The sequence below is a fragment of the Mastomys coucha genome, unplaced genomic scaffold, assembly GCF_008632895.1.
Source record: "Mastomys coucha isolate ucsf_1 unplaced genomic scaffold, UCSF_Mcou_1 pScaffold1, whole genome shotgun sequence".
NCBI classification, from domain to species: domain Eukaryota; kingdom Metazoa; phylum Chordata; class Mammalia; order Rodentia; family Muridae; genus Mastomys; species Mastomys coucha.
Window position 1 is genome coordinate 83,672,360 of NW_022196891.1, and position 24,377 is coordinate 83,696,736.

Consider the following 24,377-nt stretch of genomic DNA (forward strand, 5'->3'; position numbering starts at 1 on the left):
AGAGAGAGAGAGAGAGAGAGAGAGAGAGAGAGAGAGAGAGGTACCTAACACAGACATACTCACAGAAACATAACACAGATAGACATATAGACATAGACACACACGCAAGACACACAAACACATACATACACACACATATACACCCCACTCCACATCACTCTGCAATGGAAACACCTTACAATTCCCTATTGTTCCCCTTTCTTTCCTTCCTTCTCTACAGATGGGCCTTTGTGCCAACTGTGACTGCATATGGCATAAACAAGTAAATTCACTTCTCCAGGTCTAAGGAATGAAAGAGACCTTTGTCACTTGAAATCTACAGGCTGCAGCTCAGAGGAACATGTGAGGCCATCCCAGACCTCTCTCACAGCTTAAGAAGGGATTCTACCGGACTGAATCACACAGCTGCCTGAGAGAGACCACGCAGCCTAGCATTCAGTGGTTTGAGGACATGGTATCCTTCCTTTTGCTGGCTAAACTCCCTCACTCCTTGGTGGCTCTACCGCCCAGCCGAGGACTATGCACTGTGCCAATGATGCAGTTGTCTCTTGCCACAGATGGGGATGACTCTGAGATAGGCCCATGGACTGGCTACCTGGGGCTCTCTTCTGATTTTCTTCTCTGATTTCCTCTTCCAATTCTCTGAGCTGACATTCACACACATGGGCTTGAAGAACACGTTTCTAATACCTTCCTTTCCACTTCCCAGTACCTACAATTCACATGAATTATAATTTATGTATATCTTTACATTCAGCTGTGTTTTCATTAGTGGGAGGGACTATACAGTAATAAGCTTAAATAAGTCAATAATAGGCCTATTTTGTTTGTTTGTTTGTTTTTAAAGATAGAGAGCTTAGGGGTTATCTTCTTAGTTTGTGTCTTGCCGTAATGACAAAATACCCAAGGTTGTGTACTTTGTAGAGAAAAGAGGTTTATCTGGCTCATAGTTTAGAGGACTGAAAGTGAGGGCATGTGGGTTATATCAGCCTGGTGAGAGTGTGCTCCAAAGTGTCATGAGTGAACACAGAGAGGTCAACATAGGGTAGCCCTGCTTCATGGTGTATGCAAGTGGCACAGTAAAAAGAACACTGAAATGGCTGTTCCATGATTGGGGAGAAGGTTTTTATTGTGGATGTGAGAGAGAAAGAGAGAGAGAGAGAGAGATACAGAGAGAGAGAGACAGAGAGAGAGATCATATAGAGGCATCTAGAAGAGTTCAGAGCCTAGAAAACAAGAATAGACTGGGCATGGCCAGGGCTTGAGAAGCAGGAAGAATGACAGAGAATGTCGAGAGAGAATATCAAGAAAGAGAAGAATAGAAAAAGCTAGACTACTAGGGAAGAGATGGGGGTGGGGAGATCTTGACCTTATAAGGAAGTGGGGTCTGGACCTATGATAGCCTGGGGGCTATCATAGCAGAGTGGGAGTGGGGGAGATGAGAAGGGCCAGGCAGCTAAGATGGGTGCTTTGGTAAGTGTGTAAGTAAGTATGACTAGGGAGTGAGGGGCCTGGAGGCCAGTGTAGGCCTGGATGTGCTAATAGATATCACAGGTATATGCCAGTGGAGAGCCATACGTCCCTTCTGCAGAGGCAAGGGAAATGACTCCCTTTATTAGATGGGAATCCCTTTCTCACATTCCTGAGGAGTACTGGCTTTTATCACCAGAAATCCTTCTCTATATGGTCCAGCTTGAATTGAGCCTAGACTCAATTTTGGATCAAGTCAGAGGGCCTGCCTTTTTAGGGGAAATTGAGGAACCCTTTGGACCCGATATATAACAAGCCACTTTGGGAGAAAGAACAACTCAGTCTCAACAGACCTAATCCCCACCATAGCATGGCAGTCAACCACTATGAAGGTGCTTCCTTAAAGGCACAATTTCCCATCATGCCTCACTTCTTCAATGTTCTACCACTTGACTAAAACTTTCCATTGGGGGTCATGCCTAAGATTCAAGCCATGCCTAAACCCAAGAGTATCAGTTTCATTAACTTGTCATAGAATCTTATATTTAAAAAAAAAAAAAAAACCTACATTGTTATTAGGTAGGCTGCCAGCTTCTTAATAAACAACAGAAAATGGGTAGGTAAATACATCCCTTTCTTCATCAATATTTGGAGAGAGAACTTTTTAAAAATCAATGTAGGACATTTCCCAGAGCTAAAGAAGCGAGTGGTGGTTCTTAAAGAAGCACTTACGATGTCACCCATTTATTTTAACAATGCTCTTGTGAAATTTTTCCTTGACTTGATTCAAAAGCATCTACTAAGTAGCTATTGTGCAGGCAAGGACATCAGGGCAAGGGAAACGTAGTATGAAGGTGGAGCAAGCACACACTCGAGGGCGTTTGATGACAAAGAGCCTCATCAAGGAGAAAAGAAGCGCTGAGGGCAGAGGTGGCTCTGTTGGAAAGTAGACCCTGAGGCGACAGACAGGGTAGGGCACAAAGTTACCAGTAAGTTACAGATGGAAGGCAGGCACATGGGTAGCTCTAGAAGTACATTGTGGGTAGACAGACGAGTAAACACAAGCCTTAGTAGGGAATGTGTAGAGAGTGGATGGGATAGACCAGGGACCGGCATTCGGGAAGCACATAGTGGTCTAAGGCAGAAAGCAGCACTTTTCACGCTAGCATGGTTCAGGAAGCTGAAGGGGCCTGCCTTCACATCTAAGTGAAAACTAGCACCATCTACCTCATTGTCTAATCTCTCCACTAGTACAGCAGTTTCAAACAATATCAATACCACCTGGAGTGGCTTGAAGAGGTTTGGACCCATAGCTTTGGACCCATGTGTTTATATGCTTGGCCCTCAGAAAGTGAAACTATTAGAAGCTGTGTCCTTGTTAGGATACAGGTGGGCTTTGAGGACTCCTAGTGCTCCAGGTCCGCTCGAGATGAAGGGGGGCCTCCTTCTGTGGAGAGAAGTCTGTGAAGGAGTCTTCGCTCAGCTGCCTCCCAGTCAACATGTAGAACTCTCAGCTCCTCCTCCAGCACCGTGTCTGCCTGCCTGCTTCCCTGCTTCCCACCATGATGAGACCGAACTCCACCTCCGAAGCCGTAAGCCCGCCCCCTTGATCAAGAGCTGTGTTCTCAGCCCGCCCCCTTGATCAAGAGCTGTGTTCTCAGCCTACTTCTAGAACAAATGTTCTATCAAAAGCCATTTTGAACTTCATCAAAATGCCGGAGTCATAAAATAAGCATGCTTTCTCCCTTGGAAGAGACGTTGGCCTCGAGGAGGTTATAGGAGAGTTGGGATACTAAACATTGGAAGCAGGATAAAAAGAACTTTATTGGAAGTCAGTTCAGAGGGGGGACAGGGAGATAGCTCTGTGGTTAGGGTCTCTTCCAGGGAACCCAGTCCCAAGGTCTACACTGGGAGGTTTGCAACCATTTGTAATACCAGTTCTGGGGACTCTGATGCTCCCATCTGGCCTCTGTGGGTAGTAGGCACATGCAGCGCCATAGACACACAAATTAAAAAAATTAAAAATCAATGTTTAGTAGCAAATTTCTTTGATGATGGACTAGGAAATAGTAGTAAAGGACAGGGAGCAAAGTAAAGGGTTGTCCCCATGGATTTAACTACTTTAGAGTAATTCTTCAAAAGACAAACAAGATGCATCCCAGCTCTTTGCCCACTCACTGTCCTTAGGGATTTAATCAAGCAAAAGCACACAAGCCCTAAAATGACATCAAACACTCTTCTCTGCTCTATTCATAGCAGGAAACAGCTCAGACCAAGTCCAATCAGAAAGAATGGACGGCACTGTATATAATTTCCTAACCAAAAGCCACATGTAGAAGAAGTACTCCCTCTAGGTGACCCAGTAGATCCAGATAATAGTCCGCCTCTGCGTTTGATATGCTCCTCTTAGAAGGCACATTTCATCAGAGACTCATTCAAGAAAACCTTTCCCTCCAGTTCATGATGTAAAGGCTGAGAGAGAAGGGACAATTGCTGGGCCAAAAAATCTAATACGGAAAAAGAAAGGGATCAAAAGCAAACCGAGGGATGAGTGGCTGCCGAGCTCTTTTTCTCCTCTATTCCAAAGGGCTCCTGCACAGAGGGTGTGGGAAATGTTCTTTAGGTAAGCCCTGAGGCAACTCATAGGGGGAGCGCGTAGGAATCAGACCTTGTGCCATAGGGACTACAGAGCTCAAGCTTTGTTTATAACATTTGGGAGCCAGACTGAAAATTAGAGATACTGTTCTACAAAAGTTCAAAAGAATGCTTGGGAAATTACAGCGGTAATCGCTGGGGGGACAGAGCCTGCCCAGGAAGTTTCCATGCATGAACTCTGCACCTGACACATCTCTGACAAGCAAAGTGCTTGTATTTGGATCACACCCACTCGCAAAGAGTTCTAGCAGCAGGACTTCCCTGGGATTCCAAAGGGCCAAAGCTATACCTTCAACACACACGGTCCCAACCCCACAGCCATGTGCTTTCTGCACATATGGTGAAGAGGTCGGGAATGTGGCTCCAGAAGCCAGACAGCCTGGGTTGGAATCCAGGCGTGGTCCTCCTCTAGTCCAGTGGCCAACAAAGACACTGAAGTTCACCAGGCTCTAGTATCCATGTTTATGACATACAGGGGATGGCAGTACCTACCTTGTAGGGTTTTTTATAAAGGGTGAATGGCTCTTTTCACACCCACCCCCCCCCACACACACACAGAGAGAGAGAGAGAGAGAGAGAGACAGAGAGAGAGAGACAGAGAGAGACAGAGAGAGAAAGAGACAGAGAGAGCACTTACAGCATCACACAGTGCATACTGCATACTGTATGAGTTAGTAATAACTGTCAGCATTATTCTACTGTTCCTGGATTCTATTATAAATACAGAGATACTAGCACTATTAGTTATTATTGAACCATTGGGATTTTTTTTAAAAAAACGCACACAAGAAGGAGTGTTGTCTGTGTGGCTCTCTGAGTCCATCTGCTCACAAGGCTAGCCAACTCAGGGTAGCATCATGACTTAATGGAAATGCTAACAATTGAGCGTTCTTATGAGGCAGGCAGGTCATTTGATCACTCTAAAGACCCTGAGATATATCAATGGCCTTGTGTAAAGAGTGTTTTTTAATACATCATGGCTGTTTTGTTTGTTTATTTGTTTTGGAGGGTGGTTGAAATGGTTACTATGCTGTGTATGTTTCCAATGTGGCACCAGAGGTGAGATCAGTCTTAAGGGGATTGTGTGTTGTAAAATTCCATACAACAGGAGCACAGTATAACTTTTTTTTTTTCAGTAGCATACTTCGCAAGTCTAATTTAACAGACAGTCGAGTTTTCTGGCTGAGCTCTTTTTATTTTATATCCTCTTGGGCAATATGAGAAATAAAAGCTAAGAGTTCTCTCTCTGTCTTTCTCTCTGTCTCTGTCTCTGTCTCTGTCTCTGTCTCTCTCTCTCTCTCATACACACACACACACATACATGAGGTGTGGGTAGAGGAGAGAGTGGCAGTTTTTATTAACTCCACTAGCACTGTTTTCCCCACAGTAGTTAGGTGCCCCTCTTTTCACATCTTAGAAATCCAGATCTCTCCAAGTGAAGGTCCAGCCCATCCACCATCATCCCACCTTACACCCTAAAGCCTCAGATGAACTATGTAGCCATCTGCTTATGTGGGTGATGAGGTGTTCTCCCTCCTAAAATAGCTTAATTACTTTGCTCCACAAACATCAATTCTCCACTTCATCTTTAAGTCTAAATGTTTAATACTTATGCAGCTCAGATTAAAATACTAAATGGATAGAAAGGGTTTATGGTTGTGTTGCTGCTTCGTGAACTCTTGTATCATGGCACCATGTCCGCCTTCCATCAGCTGGACTCTTTGGAAACCAGATTTAATGGGGAAGGAAGGAGGTAGGAGAGAATGAGAGGTAAGAAGACAGCTTTGATTTCCTCCTGTTAAGGTTCTAATGGATTACACTGGATAGGAGCATTCTCACGCTAAGTTCACAGTGGCGCACAGACACACACACATACAGATACACACACAGACAGACAGACAGACACACACACACACACACACACACACCACCTTCTCCACAGAGTGCCCTGAGAATTATCAATGTATCTTTCATACATCAGTCTCAACTGACTCAGAGTCATCCTCTAGGGAGCATCATATGGGAAGGTGTTAAATCAGAGAGCATCCAGAAACTTCAGGAACTTGCTCTTCTGAACAACTCAATTTTCCAAATAGCTTAAGGTCTTCCCATTTAAGAACAAAACCATATAGCTCACACTCTAAGATCAAGAACTGACAAATGGGACGTCAGAAAATTACAAAGTTTCTGTAAGGCAAAAGACACTGATAATAGGACAAAATCGCAACCAACAAATTGGGAAAAGATCTTTACCAATCCTATATCCGATAGAGGGCTGATATCCAATATATACAAAGAACTCAAGAAGTTAGACTCCAGAGAAACAAATAACCCTATTAAAAAAGTGGGGTACAGAGCTAAACAAAGAATTATCAACTGTCAAATACCGAATGGCTGAGAAGCACCTAAAGAATTGTTCAACATCCTTAGTCATCAAGGAAATGCAAATCAAAACAACCCTGAGATTCCACCTCACACCAGTCAGAATGGCTAGGATAAAAAACTCAGGTGACAGCAGATGCTGGTGAGGTTGTGGAGAAAGAGGAACACTCCTTCATTGCTGGTGGTCTGGCAAGCTGGTATAACCACTCTGGAAATCAGTTTGGCGGTTCCTCAGGAAATTGGACATAGTTCTACCGGAGGACCCAGCTATACCACTCCTGGGCATATATCCAGAAGATGCTCCAACATGTAATAAGGACACATGCTCTACTATGTTCATAGTAGCCTTATTTATAGTAGCCAGAACCAGGAAACAACCCAGATGTCCCTTAACAGAGGAATACAGAAATTGTGGTACATCTATACAATGGAGTACTACTCAGCTATTAAAAACAATGAATTTATGAAATTATTGGGGAAATGGATGGACCTGGAGAATATCATCCTAAGTGAGGTAAGCCAATCACAAAAGAACACACATGGTATGCATTCTCTGATAAGTGGATATTAGTCTAGAAGATTGGGATACACAAAGTACAAACCACAAATCACAAGAAACTCAAGAAGAAGGAGACTAAAGTTTGGATACTTTGTTCCTTCTTAAAAGAGGGAACAAAATACCCATGGAAGGAGTTGTAGAGACTAACTATGGAGCAGAGACTAAAGGAAGGACAATTCAGAGACTGCTCCACCTGGGAATCCTTCCCATATTCAGTCATCAAATCTAGACACTATTGTGGATGGCAGGAAATGCTGGATGACAGTAGCCTGATATAGCTGTCTCCTGAGAAGCTCTGACAGTAGCCAACTAATACAGAAGTAGATACTCACAGTCATCCATTGGACTGAGCACAGGGTCCCCAATGAAGGAGCTAGAGAAAGGACCCAAGGAGCTGAAGAGTTTGCAGCCCCTTAGGATGAACAACAATATGAACTAACTAGTACCCTCAAAGCTCCCAGGGACTAAAACTCCAACCAAAAAGTACAAATGGGGGGACTCATGGCTCCAGCAGCATGCATATAGCAGAGGATGGCCAAGTCGGTCATCAATAGGAGGAGAGGACCTTGGCCCTGTGAAGGTTCTATGCCCCAGTGTAGGGGAATGTCAGGGCCAGTAAGCAGCAGGGGGTGGGATGGCAAGTGGGGGGAGGGGGAGGGAACAGGGGATTTTTTTAGTTTTTTTATTTTATTTTATTTTATTTTATTTTATTTTATTTTATTTTATTTTACTTTTATTTTTTGGAGGGGAACCTGGGAAAGGAGATATTGTAAATAAAGAAAACATCTAATAAAAAAAAAAGAACAAAACCATTTATTTTGTTTTGTTTTGTTTTGTTTTTCCCCAACTAGAGTCTCCTAAGGCGAGTACTCCAGGGTGTGCAGGGTTGGTACTCCGTTCTATGTCTCAGCCTTGCTGAGTGAAAAGGGGCCAGCTCTTTCGGTGAGAGTATCAACAAAGCATCACATTACGAAAGCATATGGCAGAAAATCCTAAGAGTAGAAAGCGTGTCACCCCACCAACACGACCAGAGCACAGGTTACCTGGTACAGTTCAATCCGTTGTTCGGCCACTCTGGCTTTGGGGTTCTGCAAGCGGAAGACCCTGAACTCTGCCTTCACCAGATTCGAAGCATTTTTCTCCATGGTTGAGACATCAAAGCGGACGATTCTGAAGTAGGGTCTGTAGAAAGTGGGCGGGATGGCATCTGTAAAAGGTTAACACAACCGTTGAGAACCATTCAGTCCATCATGCTCTCAAGAAAGACCACAGTGTGAGAGGGTCCCAAGGAGCCAGCAGGGAAATGGCTACAGAATTTGGTTTCCAATGGCCAATTTAATACCATTAACAATTTAACCAGGAACAAACTAAAATCAACATGTGTGTTTGGTTCCAGGGGAAGCAGATTAAGAACAGTTAACAAGCCATTTCCAACCACCACGTCTGAATGCAAGCAGTTAACCCAGTCTTCTGAAGGCTGACAGACCAGTGGAAAACCCCAGATGGTGATGAATTGGAACAAGTTCATGACGGTTGATGGCTGGAGAGAGCTGCCGGGCTTGCATACACTTTAATCAGATATGCCAAGAAAATAGCTCCTAAATGGCAAGGCTTCTTTCTCCCCATGTGGTTCTTTCCTTGAAAGTTTGGCACCTAGCTACTCTACTCCTCCTCAGGCTCATGGACTGGGTCGTATTTTTTTTTTTTTTTAACTTTTAAAGCCTGAGTTTTCACACACATGACCAAGTCATGATAAGAAAAATCTGAATAAAACAAGAGCAGACCCACAAACTACCCACACCTGCGCCAGCCTTCAAATTCCTGGGGGAGGGTGACCTCATCTGTAGGTAAAAGGTCATCCTAGTTATGAAAGAGGATGAATAAAGCACCAGTTCCTATACTTTGGAGCCTCTTGGAAGACAGCTTTTGAGATGTTGCACAAGTTCAAGACCACGCGTTGCTTAGGACCTTCTATTATTTTTCTAGCAACTGCCCTTGTTTTTGACTATGGGCATGACATTACCCTAAGACCCAAGCAGGCTCTCCTGTCTCTTTGATTTTACTTCCAACGATTGTTGACCACCAACACTGGGCCGACAGAACCTGGCTTTTAAGTATGTTTCTACAATGATCCACCACTCCCCTGTAAATATACTTTCCCCATTCTAGAATGTTCTAGCTGGTCTAGACACTCTCCTTCTTGTGCTTACATTCACATGATCTCATTACCACACGATCACTCATTCATTCACATGACCTCATTACAACCTGATCATCCACGGTTATGCTTCTCTTTAAATATTTTGATTGTTTCTGTATTGTGTTTATTTTTTTTATTTTGTTTTCCCCTATAAAAATTTTTAAAATCTGGAAAGTAGAGACTATTTGCAAGGAATTTCTTCCTCACCCTCCACCCCCAGGACAGGGTTCTGAATATAGGGGTTTCACCAAAGATCTCTTATTTGCACAGATAATCATCAGAGTGTCTTGAAAGAATCAGATATCTGGCTATTGGTAATACTAACTTATTACTCAAGCCATCTTGCTGATCTTAAGACAGATAATAAATACCGTCATGATTTCCTGGGAAATCCATGCCTTGACAATTTTACTGGAGTTTGAGAAACAAAGCAGATGTCCTCATCTTTAGGAGCTCCGCAGTCTTTCTTATCTCTCCCCATATCCTCAAGACTGCAAATGCAGGCTCATGGACTTCCAAGTCAATCGCCCTATGAATTCAGGCTTTGTAGACTCACAAGCCAGAACTCTGAGAAACAAACAACCAACAAACAGCCCCACACATCTAAAATAAGCAGATGTTGGAGGAAAAGGAAGGATTCACTGAAACGCTGTGCTGGCGCTCAGTGGGACAGACTTGTGTAAAGCCTTCGGGGCAACCGAAGAGTCCTCCTCGGAGCCCCTGAGGATCGAAATCCCACAAGACAGATGCTGAGACAACACTGGCTTTTCTCTGCTTGGAATGTACCCATCCCAGGAGTCAGGATTCCCGGCCCTGCGCTAAGCAGCCCAGCTGAAAACAGGTCGGTGGCCCTGGCACAGCATGCTGGGCAGAGCTCAGGCCAGGCTCTCTGGCTTTCCACACCCTCTTGGCCAGAACCATCCGTCCACAGGAGCCATGGCCACATTCATCTTCCCTTATCCTCTGCGTTAGACAGCAGAAGCTTCGCACATCCTTTGAAAGCAGGTCCTGGAAGAGCGAGACCGGTTTTGTGTGTTTCCTGTCATTAGCCAGAGTAAACATCTCCTCCTTTTCCTCTTTTCCTTTCTGTGGAGCCCCTCCGGAACCATTTTGACTTCCACAAACAGCCATCTTTCACACCCCTCCACCATAATCTCCTCCTTTATCAAGTTTGTAAATAAAGTGCTTCCCAGATTTATTTCTATTCTCCTTTGTGTTTATTAAACTTTGAACAATTTTTTTCCCCTTTCTGGTCTTCTGCCCGTACGCACGCGGTTTCCTTTTTTTACAGCTGCCTCGGACCGTGGGGTCAATTTTGTTTCTACTTCTTCTAAGCAACTCCCCAAATGATCCTGTCCCGGGCTTTTGAGTACTGAAGGGGCATGGGCAAATATTTACAAGAGCAGCTTGAAGGCTAAGTGTGGTCCCCTCTTCTGTGCTCCCTCCACCCCAGGCACACAGTTCTCTCTGCTGGCTCACAGAACCATTTAGACAGCTTATATTTCAACCGACTGATAATATCAATCTGCATTTAGGTTCTAGTTAATGCACGAGGTGGCAGGATGGCTGAGCAGGCCCGACCAATGTCTCTAGTCAGGTTTTGGAGCCAGGTAAAGCAACCAAGCCTCGAGGGGGATGTGACAAGCCAGTAAAAGCTGCTGACCCAAGAGCTGTCCCCTAGTGTCACCTGCTTACTGATCACAGAACCCCTGGCTTGGATGAAGGGCTTGAGCAACTTGCCAAATGTCCTCTTGTTTAGGGGAGATATCGCTGAAAAATTGCTCTAAATGAAATGTATCAGGTTACTACCAGCCAGAACCAGAACATGGCAAGCTTGCTCTGTCAGCTCAGGCAGCCAGAGCAGCAGAGTAGGGGTTTAATGGTTTGTGCAGCCCAGATCCACCCACTTAGGAATGAGCTGTTTCCTCTGCCTCCTCCAAGAACTCACTACCCCTTCTGGGATGGGTTCTCACTATAATCCTTTGTAATTCCAATCCCAGCTTCCATTCTCCTTCTGGCCAGGTGGCCAGGTACTTCCTCCTGACCGGCGCCAGTTTACCCACATGCACAGCCAGGCTGGCTCCTCCCTCTCTGTTTCTGACTCACTTTCTCAACTCAAGCAAACTGATTTTCCTTCAACCCTTTGGCTTTCCCACCAGCCACTGGCTCTGTTACTCCCCCCAAAGCCTTCATTCCCATGTGCCCCGCACTCGGAGAAAACCACGTGCACTGGAGATTCGTGTGTCGTGGATTGAGCGGTCATTTGCCCGTACCCCTGCTCCAGCTACACATTTTTGCTAAATCGAATTTGGGGAATTGGAGAGCTGGGGGTGCAGGGATTTAACTCCTCAATAATTTGCAAAGTATCAGTATACAGAAAGCTAAATGTAGCATTTAATCACATATGACTTCATAAACATAACATACTGACTTGAGTCTGTCCCAAATAAGACAGACTCAAGGCTGTAATTTATTATATAGACTGCATTCTCTCTATAAAAGCACCTCAGGCTCTGCATAGCCCAGAGCTGACTTCTTAGCCTTGTGACCAGAGCAGACGCCAGGGTTCCCATCTCAGGTCCTTACTCGGAGTTGAATGTTTTATGGTATCATTTTGAAATCCTTAATAACATTTTAATTCTTTTTTTTTTAAATGTGAAGTCCTACAGGACAATAGGCTCGAGGCCTGGAACCTCAGCCCTTGTACTGGCCTCTCCTTCCAGAATTCGCTGTTTCTGCCCTTTGCTCTCTGCTGGTCCCAGCCTCACCCAAAGTTCCTGGACCACATGGTGACTACTCCACTTAGAAGAGTTGGGCTCAAGCACACCACTCCAGTCATTTTGTGGTGGCAACTGCGCCATCCCTTGATGGCAGTGTCATGGCACATTCAGGAAAACATTCAGTGGGGACATGCCCCTAGCCCACTTTACTTACCAAGCATAGGCCACTATGGAACTTAGAATATCTTGGGATAGAGCAACAGACTTATGGGGAAGAATATGTCTGCTCGGTAATATCACAAGCAGCTAGGGTCAGGGGGAGGCTAGCAACAGGTAAGCTGAACGTTCTGAGTTAATGGGCAAGACCTTGGGTACCTATGAGGATCTCTCAGTGAAATAACACCTAGCACATCACAAGGGGGCATAGCCAACACAGGCAGAGGCCAGAGGCAGACAGACAGAGAGACAGAAACAGACAGACAGACAGACAGACAGACAGACAGAGACCAAGTAGGGAGAGGCAGAGAGAGAGAGAAACAGAGAGAGACAGAGAAAGAAACTATGAAACAAACCAAAAATTGTACACACTATGACTGACCTTTTTCTTCCTTCCTTCCTTCTTTCCTTCCTTCCTTCCTTCTTTCCTTCCTTCCTTCTTTCCTTTCCCTTCCCCTTCTTTCCTTCCTTCCTTCCTTCCTTCCTTCCTTCCTTCCTTCCTTCTTTCCTTTCCCTTCCCTTCCCCTTCCTTCCTTCCTTCCTTCCTTCCTTCCTTCCTTCCTTCCTTCCTTCCTTCCATCCTTCCTGTGTTCTTCCTTCCTTCTTTGCTGGTGCTTCCTGTACTAGGATGTAATCCAGGGCCTCATGTATGCCATGTAATTGCTCTACAACTGAGCTATGTCCCCAGCTGTTCTAGAATGTTCTACGGCCCCTCTTTTTCTGACTGTTTGAACAAGAAGACCCATGGTTTTCCTTTGAAGAAAGGCCCTGCTACATTCACACAGAACAAGAAGATCTCAGGACAGGAAAGATCTCAGTGGGGATCTCAGTTCTAATACCAAATCAAGTAGACCTTGGCTGAACACAGCAGGAACATGACCCAGCTTTCCGGAGCCTCTCTTCATCTACGTACCCAGGCAAGTCAATATTGAATGGTGCTGTCAGGACCACATGAGAAAGTAGAAGGGAAGTTGGAGCCCTGGATCCTACACAAATCTCTCCTCAGGTCCCTTGCAAAGCTGCCAAGTGGCCACTGGGCCTTTGTGAATGTGCCCGGGAGGGAAGCTCTCTTTGATGCCTGACAGAATTCATTAGAGGCAAAGAGAAGGAACAAAAACAGCTGCATGTCCCAGGGCACCATATAAAGGGCTCTGTGTGCTCTAATTCCTGTCCCCTGTATGGTAGGGATGAGGGGGTAGGGAGTAAGGGGGGATGGGGGGGCAGGGTGAGCAGTAACCAGAGTTTTCAAAGTTCCCACCATCTTTTACTTGTTTAACTGAAAGCCCTGGCCACTCTAAAGACAATTTTCCCACCAAAGTTCTCTACATGGAGCAATGCCACCCCTACCCCCATAATGCTCATATAATGTCTCAAAAAAAAGTGTCAGGTATGGCAGTCCACTCTCATAGTCTTAACATTTTGGAGGCTGAGGTGGGAAGACTGTCATGGTTGGGAAACCAGCCTAGACTAGACATCAACTGTTCTAAGCTGACTAGGGATTTATAGGAAGACAAAACAAAACAAACAACAACAACAACAACAAAGAAGTCAAGCCCAATGGTGGTAGAGTATGCCTTTAATCACAGCACTCAGGAGGCAGAGGCAGGCAGATCTCTAAGTTTGAAGTCAGCCTGGTCTATAGAGAGAGTTCTAGGACAGCCAGGGCTATCCTGTCTGGAAAAAAAAAAAAAAACAGACAAACAAACAAACAAAACAAAGAAACAAAGTTGAAGAAAGGTCTTACATATGTGTTCTGACAAAGAAAGAAGAAACAGAATCTGTAAGAAATGTGCTAGAATGTCCAGAGCTCTGCCCTAAGCCAGGTCAGGGTTAGCACTCTAGGGTTTATTCTTCCATTCAGTTGGTTACACCACAAAATTGACAAGAAAAAGACAGGTGGCCTGTTGAATTCCTGGGTCAAGGGTCTACCAGCATTTGTTGCATTTGCTAAAATACTGGTTCTCAAAGTGTGGTTCTGGGTCCACAGCCTTGTGAACTTGAGATAACATACCCGCTACTGGTGAGGGGCATATTTTGCACCAGCTCTGAGATACCCTCCCTTCCCCCATGATTCAACCTACTGGCACACTGACAGATTCCTGGCCAGTCAAGCCAGTGGTGCTACACAAGATCATTGGAGACCAAGAGAAACTCTTGGTGTCCAACAGCAATAGTCATCTAAACAGACGCTATCAGTGTTCTTAGTCCTTGAGGATTTTCCAAGATGAGCAAGAAAGGTCAGTAGGTCAAATTGAAACATAGATGGCTGTGGGCTTGCAAGGGGTTGGTAATAGTCTGGGGAGGTTTCCTAGGTTCTGCTCCCTGAGGGCATCATAACTTATCTGCACTGTAATCCACCGAGACTCCTTCCCCAAAGCCATAAGAGGCTTCCAAGCCGATGCAGGGCCCTTCTGACAAGAATGGAGCTCAGATTCCTGAGGCTGGGAAAATCAGGCATACACAAGAAGGGAAAGACACCCTTCACCTGGGACCCAAGACACCCTTCACCTGGGACCCAGTGTGTGTTTCCTCTTGGTTGGGAATTGAAAAACTTCTGCACAAGTGAGAAAATTGAAACTTGCCTGCAAAGGCACATCTTAAAAAGATGTTAAAAACAATCTCTTCTTTAGGCTACAATGTTTGTAGCCTCTAGCTTAACTGTCAAACATTCCCCTCCCATTAAACCTAACCATACACCTCATAAAACTAGTTTACAGTTCCATCTGCCAAAGGAAATTCTTTGAGATAAGATAAATACATAAACCAGCTCATATATTTTTAGCTAATTTTTAAACCACATAATCTTTACATTTTGTTGGAAGTTATGACATGACTTAAAGCATGGAATTCTAGATTCGGTCATTGTGGAAACAGCTGAGAGTGAAGCTCCTGAGGGGCCAGCATGCAATACCTTGGCTGTATACAGCTCTTCCCTTAATTCTCCCTCTCTGGAAATATTCGCCCTTAAGTCCGAGGCATGAAGCACCCCTTATCTTGTCTTAATAAACTCGCTTACTGCGATAAATGTTGACTGATCTTCAGATTCTTTTCTGCAGTGCAGGCAAGGATCTGCTCTGTCTGAATGGAGATCCCTAAGTGAGGAGCACAGCCCTAGGAGCACGGCGCTATGCTCTGTCTTCCCACCACCACTGGTGCTCAAAGAATGAGGAGAGCACAGTCTTGGGCAATTCTTGAGTACCTCAGATTTTGAGAACCACTGAAATAAAGGATAGGGAAGAAAAAAAAAAGTCACAAACAAATGCAAAAGCACAGAGGGACCTCTAGGCTTTTGATCAGACATTGCACATATCACATAAGTACAAGTCTCCCGAGATAATATCCAGCAGGCAGAGGAATTCACGTCCTTGTAGACATCCGGTGCAACAAATCTGGTAGCTCTTCACACTGTTCTCATTTCAATGGCCTCCATTGTTTTTGTCCTCCGAATCCTGCTGTTAAAGAATGGGCACTCAACCTGAGGACTTTGCCACTATCCTAGACCTACTGGTTAGATGTCAGGGAATTCTTTGCACCACCATCTTTGAGAACATCCACCATAGACTCTACCTGCCAGACCACATGACTTTGGCCAGTGTTCCATTTCCAGCACCCCAATTCTTGAACTAGTTAGGGGTGAATAAAATGTGCCTAACCCATCCTCCCTTCCCATAAAAAGAAAGGACTGTTTGTACTGCATGCACCGCAGCGAAACCACACTGCTTCCAAGATGAAGAAATGCAGTGTGGGGAAACTGAAATGACTTTTAGCTCTCATCAAGGGGAGGTGGTACTTTCAGCATGGACTCTACACTCTCTGCGTCCCATGAAAAGAGACTCGCCAACATAGGCTGCATGAACGCCACCCGGGCAGAAGTGTCCACGCTGGCATTTGATGGGCTATTACAACAAGAGCACACAGAAGGAAGCTTGGTCCCCTTCAGTAAAGGTCACCTTGAGAAAGTTTGATACCTGGATCTACCTCTTCACTCCCTAATAGATCGCTCCCTGGTTGAGGGAGCTGAGGTTGTACACTGTGACCATCCTCAGTAAGAGGGATGCTGCTAACTCCAGTATTGCCTGCAATCTTTCCGACTTCCACCTACTCCCCTAACCCTATCTATTAGCATCTACATACGGCTCTGCTGGAACCTTCCAACGAGCTGAAGGGACTCTTTGTTTCCTCTTCCACAACGGACTCCAACACCCTGAAGCTTAGCAGTGATTGGTATGGACATGTGACACGCTTAGTGAGTGTAATGGTCCTTCATTCCTGACATCCTCAGTGTGCAGGGAAGTAGTTTGGGGGTGCATTAGGCAGCCCCCCCGAATGGCAACAAGACAGTCAGCGCACCCAACAGCTGGAGGGCAATAAATCAGCTCCTATGTGTGTGCGCATAGGCGCAGCCAGGGAGAAGCCAAGACAATTGTGTTTTGGGGTTTTCTGAAATTTGTCTTGGCACACTGGCCATAGATTCAGTTTCACCACCACATCCCGACACCGCTGACATTCGAGTCACAGCAATTTAACACAAAACGACTGAGAAATAAACAGCACATCGGCCGTGGTTTCTGATTTTCTCTCCGGCCATCCCACCTATTAAATGTTTCAGGGCACCACAGCATCTGCAATTTACAGCGAAGTCTCCGAGAGGGGGGACGGTGTCAGACTTGATGTGCCGCTGGCGGTGCGCAGCCTCATTGTGCCAGCATCAGCCTGTGTGACTTGGCCTTCATCGAGCTGCTATTTGAGACCCTGCATACTGTCAGCAGGGCTGTTTGGGCCCCTTCTTACACAGCGAAAAAAAATTTTTTTTTTAAAGTGAAATAACAGTAAGGTTGACCCGTGATGTTTGGATTTTCTTGAACGGTGACAGACATGGAGTTTCTACTTTCTATCCCAAAGTTTCCATTGCCCCCATAAAACCCCTCCTCTTTGGAGACACCCATTTCTCTTACTGTTCCAGGTTTCTTGGCTACCTCTAGGCTGGCTGGGGAGGTTTGGGGCTTCACAATAAAAGCTCTGGATACTGAAAAGCAGGCCAACTGTGACTGCAAAAGGCTACTTACTGGCTGGCTTGGAAGCAATCATGAGAAGGTACTCATGGGAAGAGGATGGCTGAACGCACGTTTGAAGAGCGAGTCAATGACCTCATGGTCTTCCAGGGACAGGCCACCGTAGCTCTCGGGGATAAGCTACCGTTTGTTTGCTTGCTTGTGTTTAAGATAGGGTCTAGCTATGTAGCCCAGGCTGGCTTTGCACATGTGATCCTTCTGCCTAAGACTCTCAGTGCTTAGACTCCACACACAACTACCATTGCTCAGTTCAGCACTGGCATCAGATGTTTAGAGTTAGCTTTACAGAGTGCAGTTTCTTTATAACACGTACATCTCTCTTTTTCCTTTGTCCACATCTCCCTTCCTTCCTTCCCTCCTTCCCTTCCTCCCTCCCTTTACTCTCCCTCTCCCTTTCTCCTGTCTCTTCTACTCCCTTCTCTTTCTCTCATTTCTTTCTTCCTTTTAAACTCTGCTTTTAGGAGCACTCAAGGGTGACAAGGGCTGGCTATTTCTGCATAGGACCTGAGTTCAATCCCCAGCACCCACGTCGAAGCTCCCAACTTAGTGCAACTCCAGTTATCAGGGACCTGATACCCTCTTCTGGTCTCTCTGGCGTTGCATGCATATGGTACCACACTTGCATGCAGACAAAACACTCATATACATACATACATACATACATACATACGTACATAACAAAGCAGCAGTGCATCTTGTTCTCTGACGTCTAGTCACACCAACACAGCTAAAGAGGCTATGACCCCGCAACATCATAATTCATACAACTACTTCAGAGAACAGCAACTGCTCCAAACAAACCCAAGAGAAAGACACCAACCAACATGTGTTGATTGCTTTAGTAAACTTCACTGGAGCAATTTAGAAGTCATCCTGAACCCCTTAATAAGAGCCATATTTTTTTTTCTTTCTCTTTACAGAAGAAGAACCCAAGGGATTAAGATTTTTCTACAATTCCACCAAGCATTGGCAAGGCATGGGTTAAAAGACACAACCCTTGACATCCTCGCTTTTTGTGGGACATCTCACTTCCTGGGATGCAAACAGCATAGAGAGATAAACCCTGGCATTCTCTCTGCTAGGGCAATGCCCCCTCCTGAAGCTCTGTCGTGATCTCTGTGCACATCACAGGCAGGACAGCTTTTTACCAGCCTGAAAATATTGCTCAAACCTTAAAAACAAGCAAGCAAGTAAGCAAATAAAATCATCCAACTAGGGTGCTGTCCACTCTCTATCACTGTGATAAAACACCACAACCGAAAGCAATCTAAAGAGGAGAGGGTTTATTTCCCCTTATAGCTCCCTCCCAGGTCATAGCTCAACGAGAACGCAAGTCAGCGAGGGAACTCAAAGCAGGAATTGAAGCACACTCTGGAAGACCGCTGCTTTCTGGCTTGTCCTCAGGCTCATGTTCAGCTATCTTTCGTATACCTCCCAGGATCACCTGCCCAGGGATGGCACTGCCCCCATGAGATAGTCCCTTCCACTGAAATCGTTAATCAAGAAAAATGTGCCCTCAGATTTGCCCGCAGGCCAATCCGATGGCATTTTCTCTATTGAGGTTCCCGCTTTCCCCATGATCCTAGTTTGTATCAAGTCACCAAAAAAAACAAAACAAAACAAAACAAAACAAAACAAAAAAAAAAACCAAAAACCTAACCAGTACAGCACTATGGGTTCTTCATATTTTCTGCACGCTTCTTGCTTAGGACTTTTTTTTCTTCCTTTTGAAAGGCAGTCACTTAATTACTTTGAGGCGCGGTGCTGATACACTGCTCTGCCTTGACGTTAATAAGTGGCAGGGTACACACCCTGCTAGAATTGCAAGCTGTTTGCCAACTGAGCCCAGTAGCACGGGCTGTTAGTGGGAGCATCTTAAATCCACGGCTTGGCAGAGGAGGAGCATGAAAAGTCATCGATGATCCTCATGAACCAGTCTGAAGGAAGTGAAGCAAAAGTTGCGCCGCTCACTCTCGGTAGCCCTTCAGGACGGTGTGAGCATGTGCGGAGGGGCTGCCTGCGCCCCTCAGGTGTGAGCATGTGCAGAGGGGCTGCCTGCGCCCCTCAAGCAGGGCGGTGTGAGCATGTGCAGAAGGGCTGCCTGCGCCCCTCAAGCGTGAGCAGGGTCAATGGCATCTGAGCCCCCCTGACTGTTTAGAACTCAGGCTCAGCACAGCAGCCTCTGAGGGCTCCTGATAGACAAACGTTCTCTGTCAAGGGCCAAGCGTGGGGCTTCAGGAGAGGCCCAGGTCTGCTCCCTAAGCAAAGGGCTTCTGAGTCCCCTCCGTCCTGATGAAAAATTCTGAGGCCAGTTCTCATGTCATCTCCTCATCTCATTTCTATGCAAATAATTTCTAATTTCCCTTCGCTGTTCCATATTCACTTTTCCTCTTTCTTTTCGCCCCAATATTAAAATTAGTCCTTTAACCCTAAACATAATCATAGAGGGACAATAGGGAACTGTTACCTGCTCTGAACTTGCACTTTTTTTTTTAACACCTACACCTCATCTTGTGAATATTTTATTCTATTTTTACTTTTGTACCCATACTACTATGCATTTCCCTGGGAACAAACTTATAGCCCTCCCCCTCCCTCCTTTTCTGGAGGCCGTTTCTCACTAAGTAGCCCAGGCTAGACTGGAACTTGCTATGTAGATCAGGCTGGCATAGAAAGCACAGAGAGAGCTCTGCCAGCTTCAAAAGGGCTGGAATTAAAGGTGGGGCACCACAGCTGGCCAAGACGTCCTAAGGCGTCTGTGTGTACAGCGTTTCATCATTTAGCACTATCCCCTGTGTGTTTAATTTGCTGAAGCTGATTTTTGGAGTGGAACTCACTGAGAGGAATTTGAAGGCTGGCACAGCGGACCTGCATTATCAGTTTGTTAAGTGATGTTTCAGAAGACAGGTAACCTAAATTGATAACCTAAATTCACAGATAAGAAACAATGTGTTGAAACGTGTGTTGAAGTGGATACAGACCCCAGTGTACACTAAGCTCCTCCTTCTCCAGGCTCCATGCACTGAATGGCTCAATTCCACATGGAGCAGTCCACTCTGAAACTAGGCTGTCACCTGTCACCATGGTGGCACTTCTGGGTTACCCAGTGGCACGCTTCAAAGTAGGTCATCAGGCCAGCGGTGCCCCTACTAAAAACAGACAGTAGGAAAGTTCTGGAACCCATTTTATTCCAGCATTCCCAACCTGTACTAGCCAGCTCTTCCAAATGCATAGCCTTCAAAGCCTGGGTGCTAGTTTAGAGCTTTCTTTGCGCTAAATGGTAGCTCTCCATCTGGACTGTAAAGATAATGAGGAGTCTGACCTGCTCGGAAGGATCGCTAAGTTCCCCACTATCTCCATTGGCATTTCAGTAGATAACCACTTGGAACTCTACAGAAAACATCAGAGGTTTCCAGGGATGGAGCTTTCTTAGGGCTGGTGGGTACTTGCACAGGGTGTGCACTCGTCCCTCATCCTGTTTGTACTGGCGACAGAGCTATGGGCAATTAAGATATGGGAGCATATAGGAATTACAGGAATCCAGATGAACCGTACAACGCAGGAACTCTGGAGCGCGGCCAGGGTGTGATGCTTATTTTAAGAATCCTGTTCATTTGGGCGCCCAGCAGCTTTCTGTGCTTCAAGGTCGGGTCACCATTTATAAGAGGAAAAAAAAACCAAGTCTTCAGTTAAATCTTCACTGCAGAAGAAGCTCAGAGCCAAACTCTTTCAAATGTTTAACAGTTGAACTAGGTGAGAGCAATCCTACGGGGGCTGAGCTGCAGTGTCATTGTTTTTATGTATAGAGGCCATAGGATGTCCACATTTTAACTCACTGTAATGTTGGGAAAGGACACTGAGTAAAAACAATACCCAGAGAGTTGAAAGGGTTAATCCAACTAGTTAACAGTTTATTTGACAAGTCAGGGGCTGGTGAGATGGTTCAGTGGGTAAGAGCACTGACTGCTCTTCCGAAGGTCCTGAGTTCGGATCCCAGCAACTACCTGGTGGCTCACAACCACCCGTAATGAGATCTGACACCCTCTTCTGGTGCATCTGAAGACAGCTACAGTGAAATAGGGTGGAGCGAGCGGGGCCAGCAGAAGGTCCTGAGTTCAATTCCCAGCAGCCTCACACATGATAGCTCATGGCCATCTGTACAGCTGCAGTGTACTCATACACATAAAATAAAATAAAATAAAATAAAATAAATTTTTAAAAAAAGAGAGAAAAGTCACCAAATTTAGATGGCACTGTGATTTTAAGAATGGAGAGAGGATTCTTAAGAGATGATGAGTCTCCTTTTCGGGTAAGCTTGAGAGTTATCTCTGCCTGTCTTAGGAAGCTTGGAACAAACTTTGTGACTGAGATCCAAACTCAGTGGGCCTCAGACACCTCCGGCAGCCCTGGTCCCACATAGGCTGATGGTAAATGGAAGAGCATACACGACCATTTAATCTTGTCGCCAATTGCTTTCCTGTGTCTTAGCTAGGGTTTCTGATGCTACTGTGAAACACCATGACCAAAATTAGAGTTGGGGAGAAAAGGATTTATTTGGCTCACACTTCCATATTGTTCTTCATTTATTGGAGGAAGTCAGGAAGGGACTCAAACAGGCCAGGCTTCTGGGAGCAGGAGCTGATGCAGAGGCCGCTGAGGGGTGTCTCTTACTGGTCTACTTAACATGGCTTGCTTAGTCAGCTTTCTTATAGAACCCAGGGCCACCAGCCTAGGGATGGCACCACCCAGCATGGGCTGGGCCTCCCCCCATTGATCACTAATTGAGAAAATGCCTTACAGCTGGATCTCGTGGACACATTTCCTGAACGGAGGCTCCTTCCTCTCTGATGATTCTTGGATCAAGTTGACACACAAAGCAAGCCAGATTCTCACATTATTTACCAAATCATCCTTTCAAAAGAGTTTTGCAGAGGACAGAGCATTATTTTACCAGCGTGTTAGGGTGGAAGTGGAGTCCCAGAGCACCAGGGTGAGTGTCCAAGAGCAGAACTTGAGTAAAGTTAACAGGAAACGGGTACAGAGGAGCGAAGTTGTGTTACACCAATGGGAGTTCTGCTTCTTCACATCTATCCTGAAGTCAGTGGGATCTCTCACTGTGTCTGGAGATAGCAGTTATATCACAGAAGATACCCACTTCTCCTATTATGGTGGTCTTATGGTGGTGTACAGACTAAATCACACATCCAGAAGATTTCCTTTTGATCTCTGTAGTGCTCTAAATAAGAACAGCCCCCATAGGCTCATGTACTTGAGTAGTTGGTCACCAGAGAGTGGAACTCTTTGATAGGATTCGAAAGATTAGGAGGTGTGGCCTTGTTGGAGGAAATATGCTACTGGGAGGTGGGCTTTGAGGTTTCAAAATCCCATGCCAGGCCCAGTCTCTCTGTCTCTCTGTCTGTCTGTCTGTCTGTCTCCCCACCCTCCACCTCCACATTGCTAGCTTGCAGATGAGGACAGAGCTCTCACCTGCCACCAGGCTCCCCACCATGATGACAATGTACTAAGCTGAAACTGTAAGCCAGCCCCTGATTAAATGCTTTCTTTCATAAGAGTTACCTTAGTCATAGTCTCTCTTCTCAGTAACAGGACAATGACTAAGACCATTCCGGAGTTGATAATCCAGCTTCCCTTGTGAGATACAAAGCAGCCAGTGGAGCCACACCATCCCCTACGGCGAGCACGCGAACTGTAGCACACTAAGGAGACCAACTCTGAAACCTCCATCATATTCCAGCTCCAAGAGAGAGAGAGCAACGTTTAAACACACAAGCTGTCTTTCAACCAGCCTTGAAAGGATTTCTTCTCTTGGTTGTTACTGTAATAGTTGTGTTCAATGCCAAGTTCAGAAGCGTCTTCCAGTAAGTGCACAGCGGCCTGAGGGTGACAGTACCTGAAGGGATCGTGATGGAGGATGACTTATGTCCAGTGATCAGCGGCCAGCAGCTGCCAGCAAACAATGACCTTCCCTGTGCAGTGCTTTGGGAATGGCCTGGAGGTGGGAATGAGGCAGAAAGGAGGAAGAAGGAAGAGAAGGAGAGAGAGAGAGAGAGAGAGAGAGAGAGAGAAAGAGAGAGAGAGAGAGAGAGAGAAAGGGAGAGAGGAGGAGAGAGGGAGAGGGAGAGGGAGAGAGAGAGAGAGAGAAGGAAGGCAAGAAAGTAAGAGAGAGCATGTGCTGGGGTCCCTCTGATTCATCGGGGATGAAAATGTCTTTGTGATGAAGATGTCTTTTTTTTTTAATTAATTAATTTACCTTCATCAAATCTGCCCCCTTCCTGGTCCCCCCTCACAGAGACCCTCCCTCTAGCCCCCATCTCCTTCTGCTATGAGAGGGTACCCCCATCTCCACTCCCACCCCTACCCCCAGATGTCTTTGGATGGGCTTGCTCTTTTGTTCATGACGGTCCCCAGTCAGCTACAGCAACGGACAAAATAGTACAGGTGCCAAAATGATCATCAGACTCATGAACAAAAATCACTTTTTGGTGCTCAAAGCAATCCGTAATTGTCCTGACATTTGCTGTGCTCACTAGATGTCCTTCTGGATATGGGACAACTGTGACTTCCCATCCATCAAGAGCTCAGTTGGCATGTGGCAGGCAACTGATGCAGGCCAACACAGACTCCCAGTTGGGGCTCAAGAGATGGCTCAGTAGATAAAGTATTCACTATGCAAACACGGGGACTGGAGTTTGTATCCTCAGAAGTCACACAAAAGCCACTGAGTGAACTTGTGACACGGAGGCAAGGAAAGCCTGGGGTAAATTGGCTAGCTAGACTAGCCCAACCAGCGCACTCCAGGTTCTGTAAGAGACCCTGCCCCAGCCAGTAGCGTAGAGAGCAGTGAAGAAGACACCAAACATGTTCTTCTGACTTCCACACACACTTGCACTCATGTGCGCATGCACACATACACACACCTACGCTCACGCATGGACACCACACACATTTATACACATTCAAAAAAACAAATATAAGAAATATGTACTCTTAAGGCTGGGTGGTGGTGGCGCATGCCTTTAATCCCAGCACTTAGGAGGCAGAGGCAGGTGGATTTCTGAGATCAAGGCCAGCCTGGTCTACAG

General features: G+C 45.7%; 1 protein-coding gene across 1 annotated transcript in view; it reads right to left on the reverse strand.

Annotated features, from left to right (window-relative positions):
* Tgfb2 (transforming growth factor beta 2) overlaps window positions 1–24,377 on the reverse strand; it is an 84,058-nt gene that overhangs the window by 18,238 nt on the left and 41,443 nt on the right. Inside the window, exon 2 of the mRNA XM_031338002.1 lies at window positions 8,110–8,273. Within this exon, the coding sequence (XP_031193862.1) occupies window positions 8,110–8,273 (164 nt within the window). The remainder of the gene's footprint in view (window positions 1–8,109; window positions 8,274–24,377) is intronic.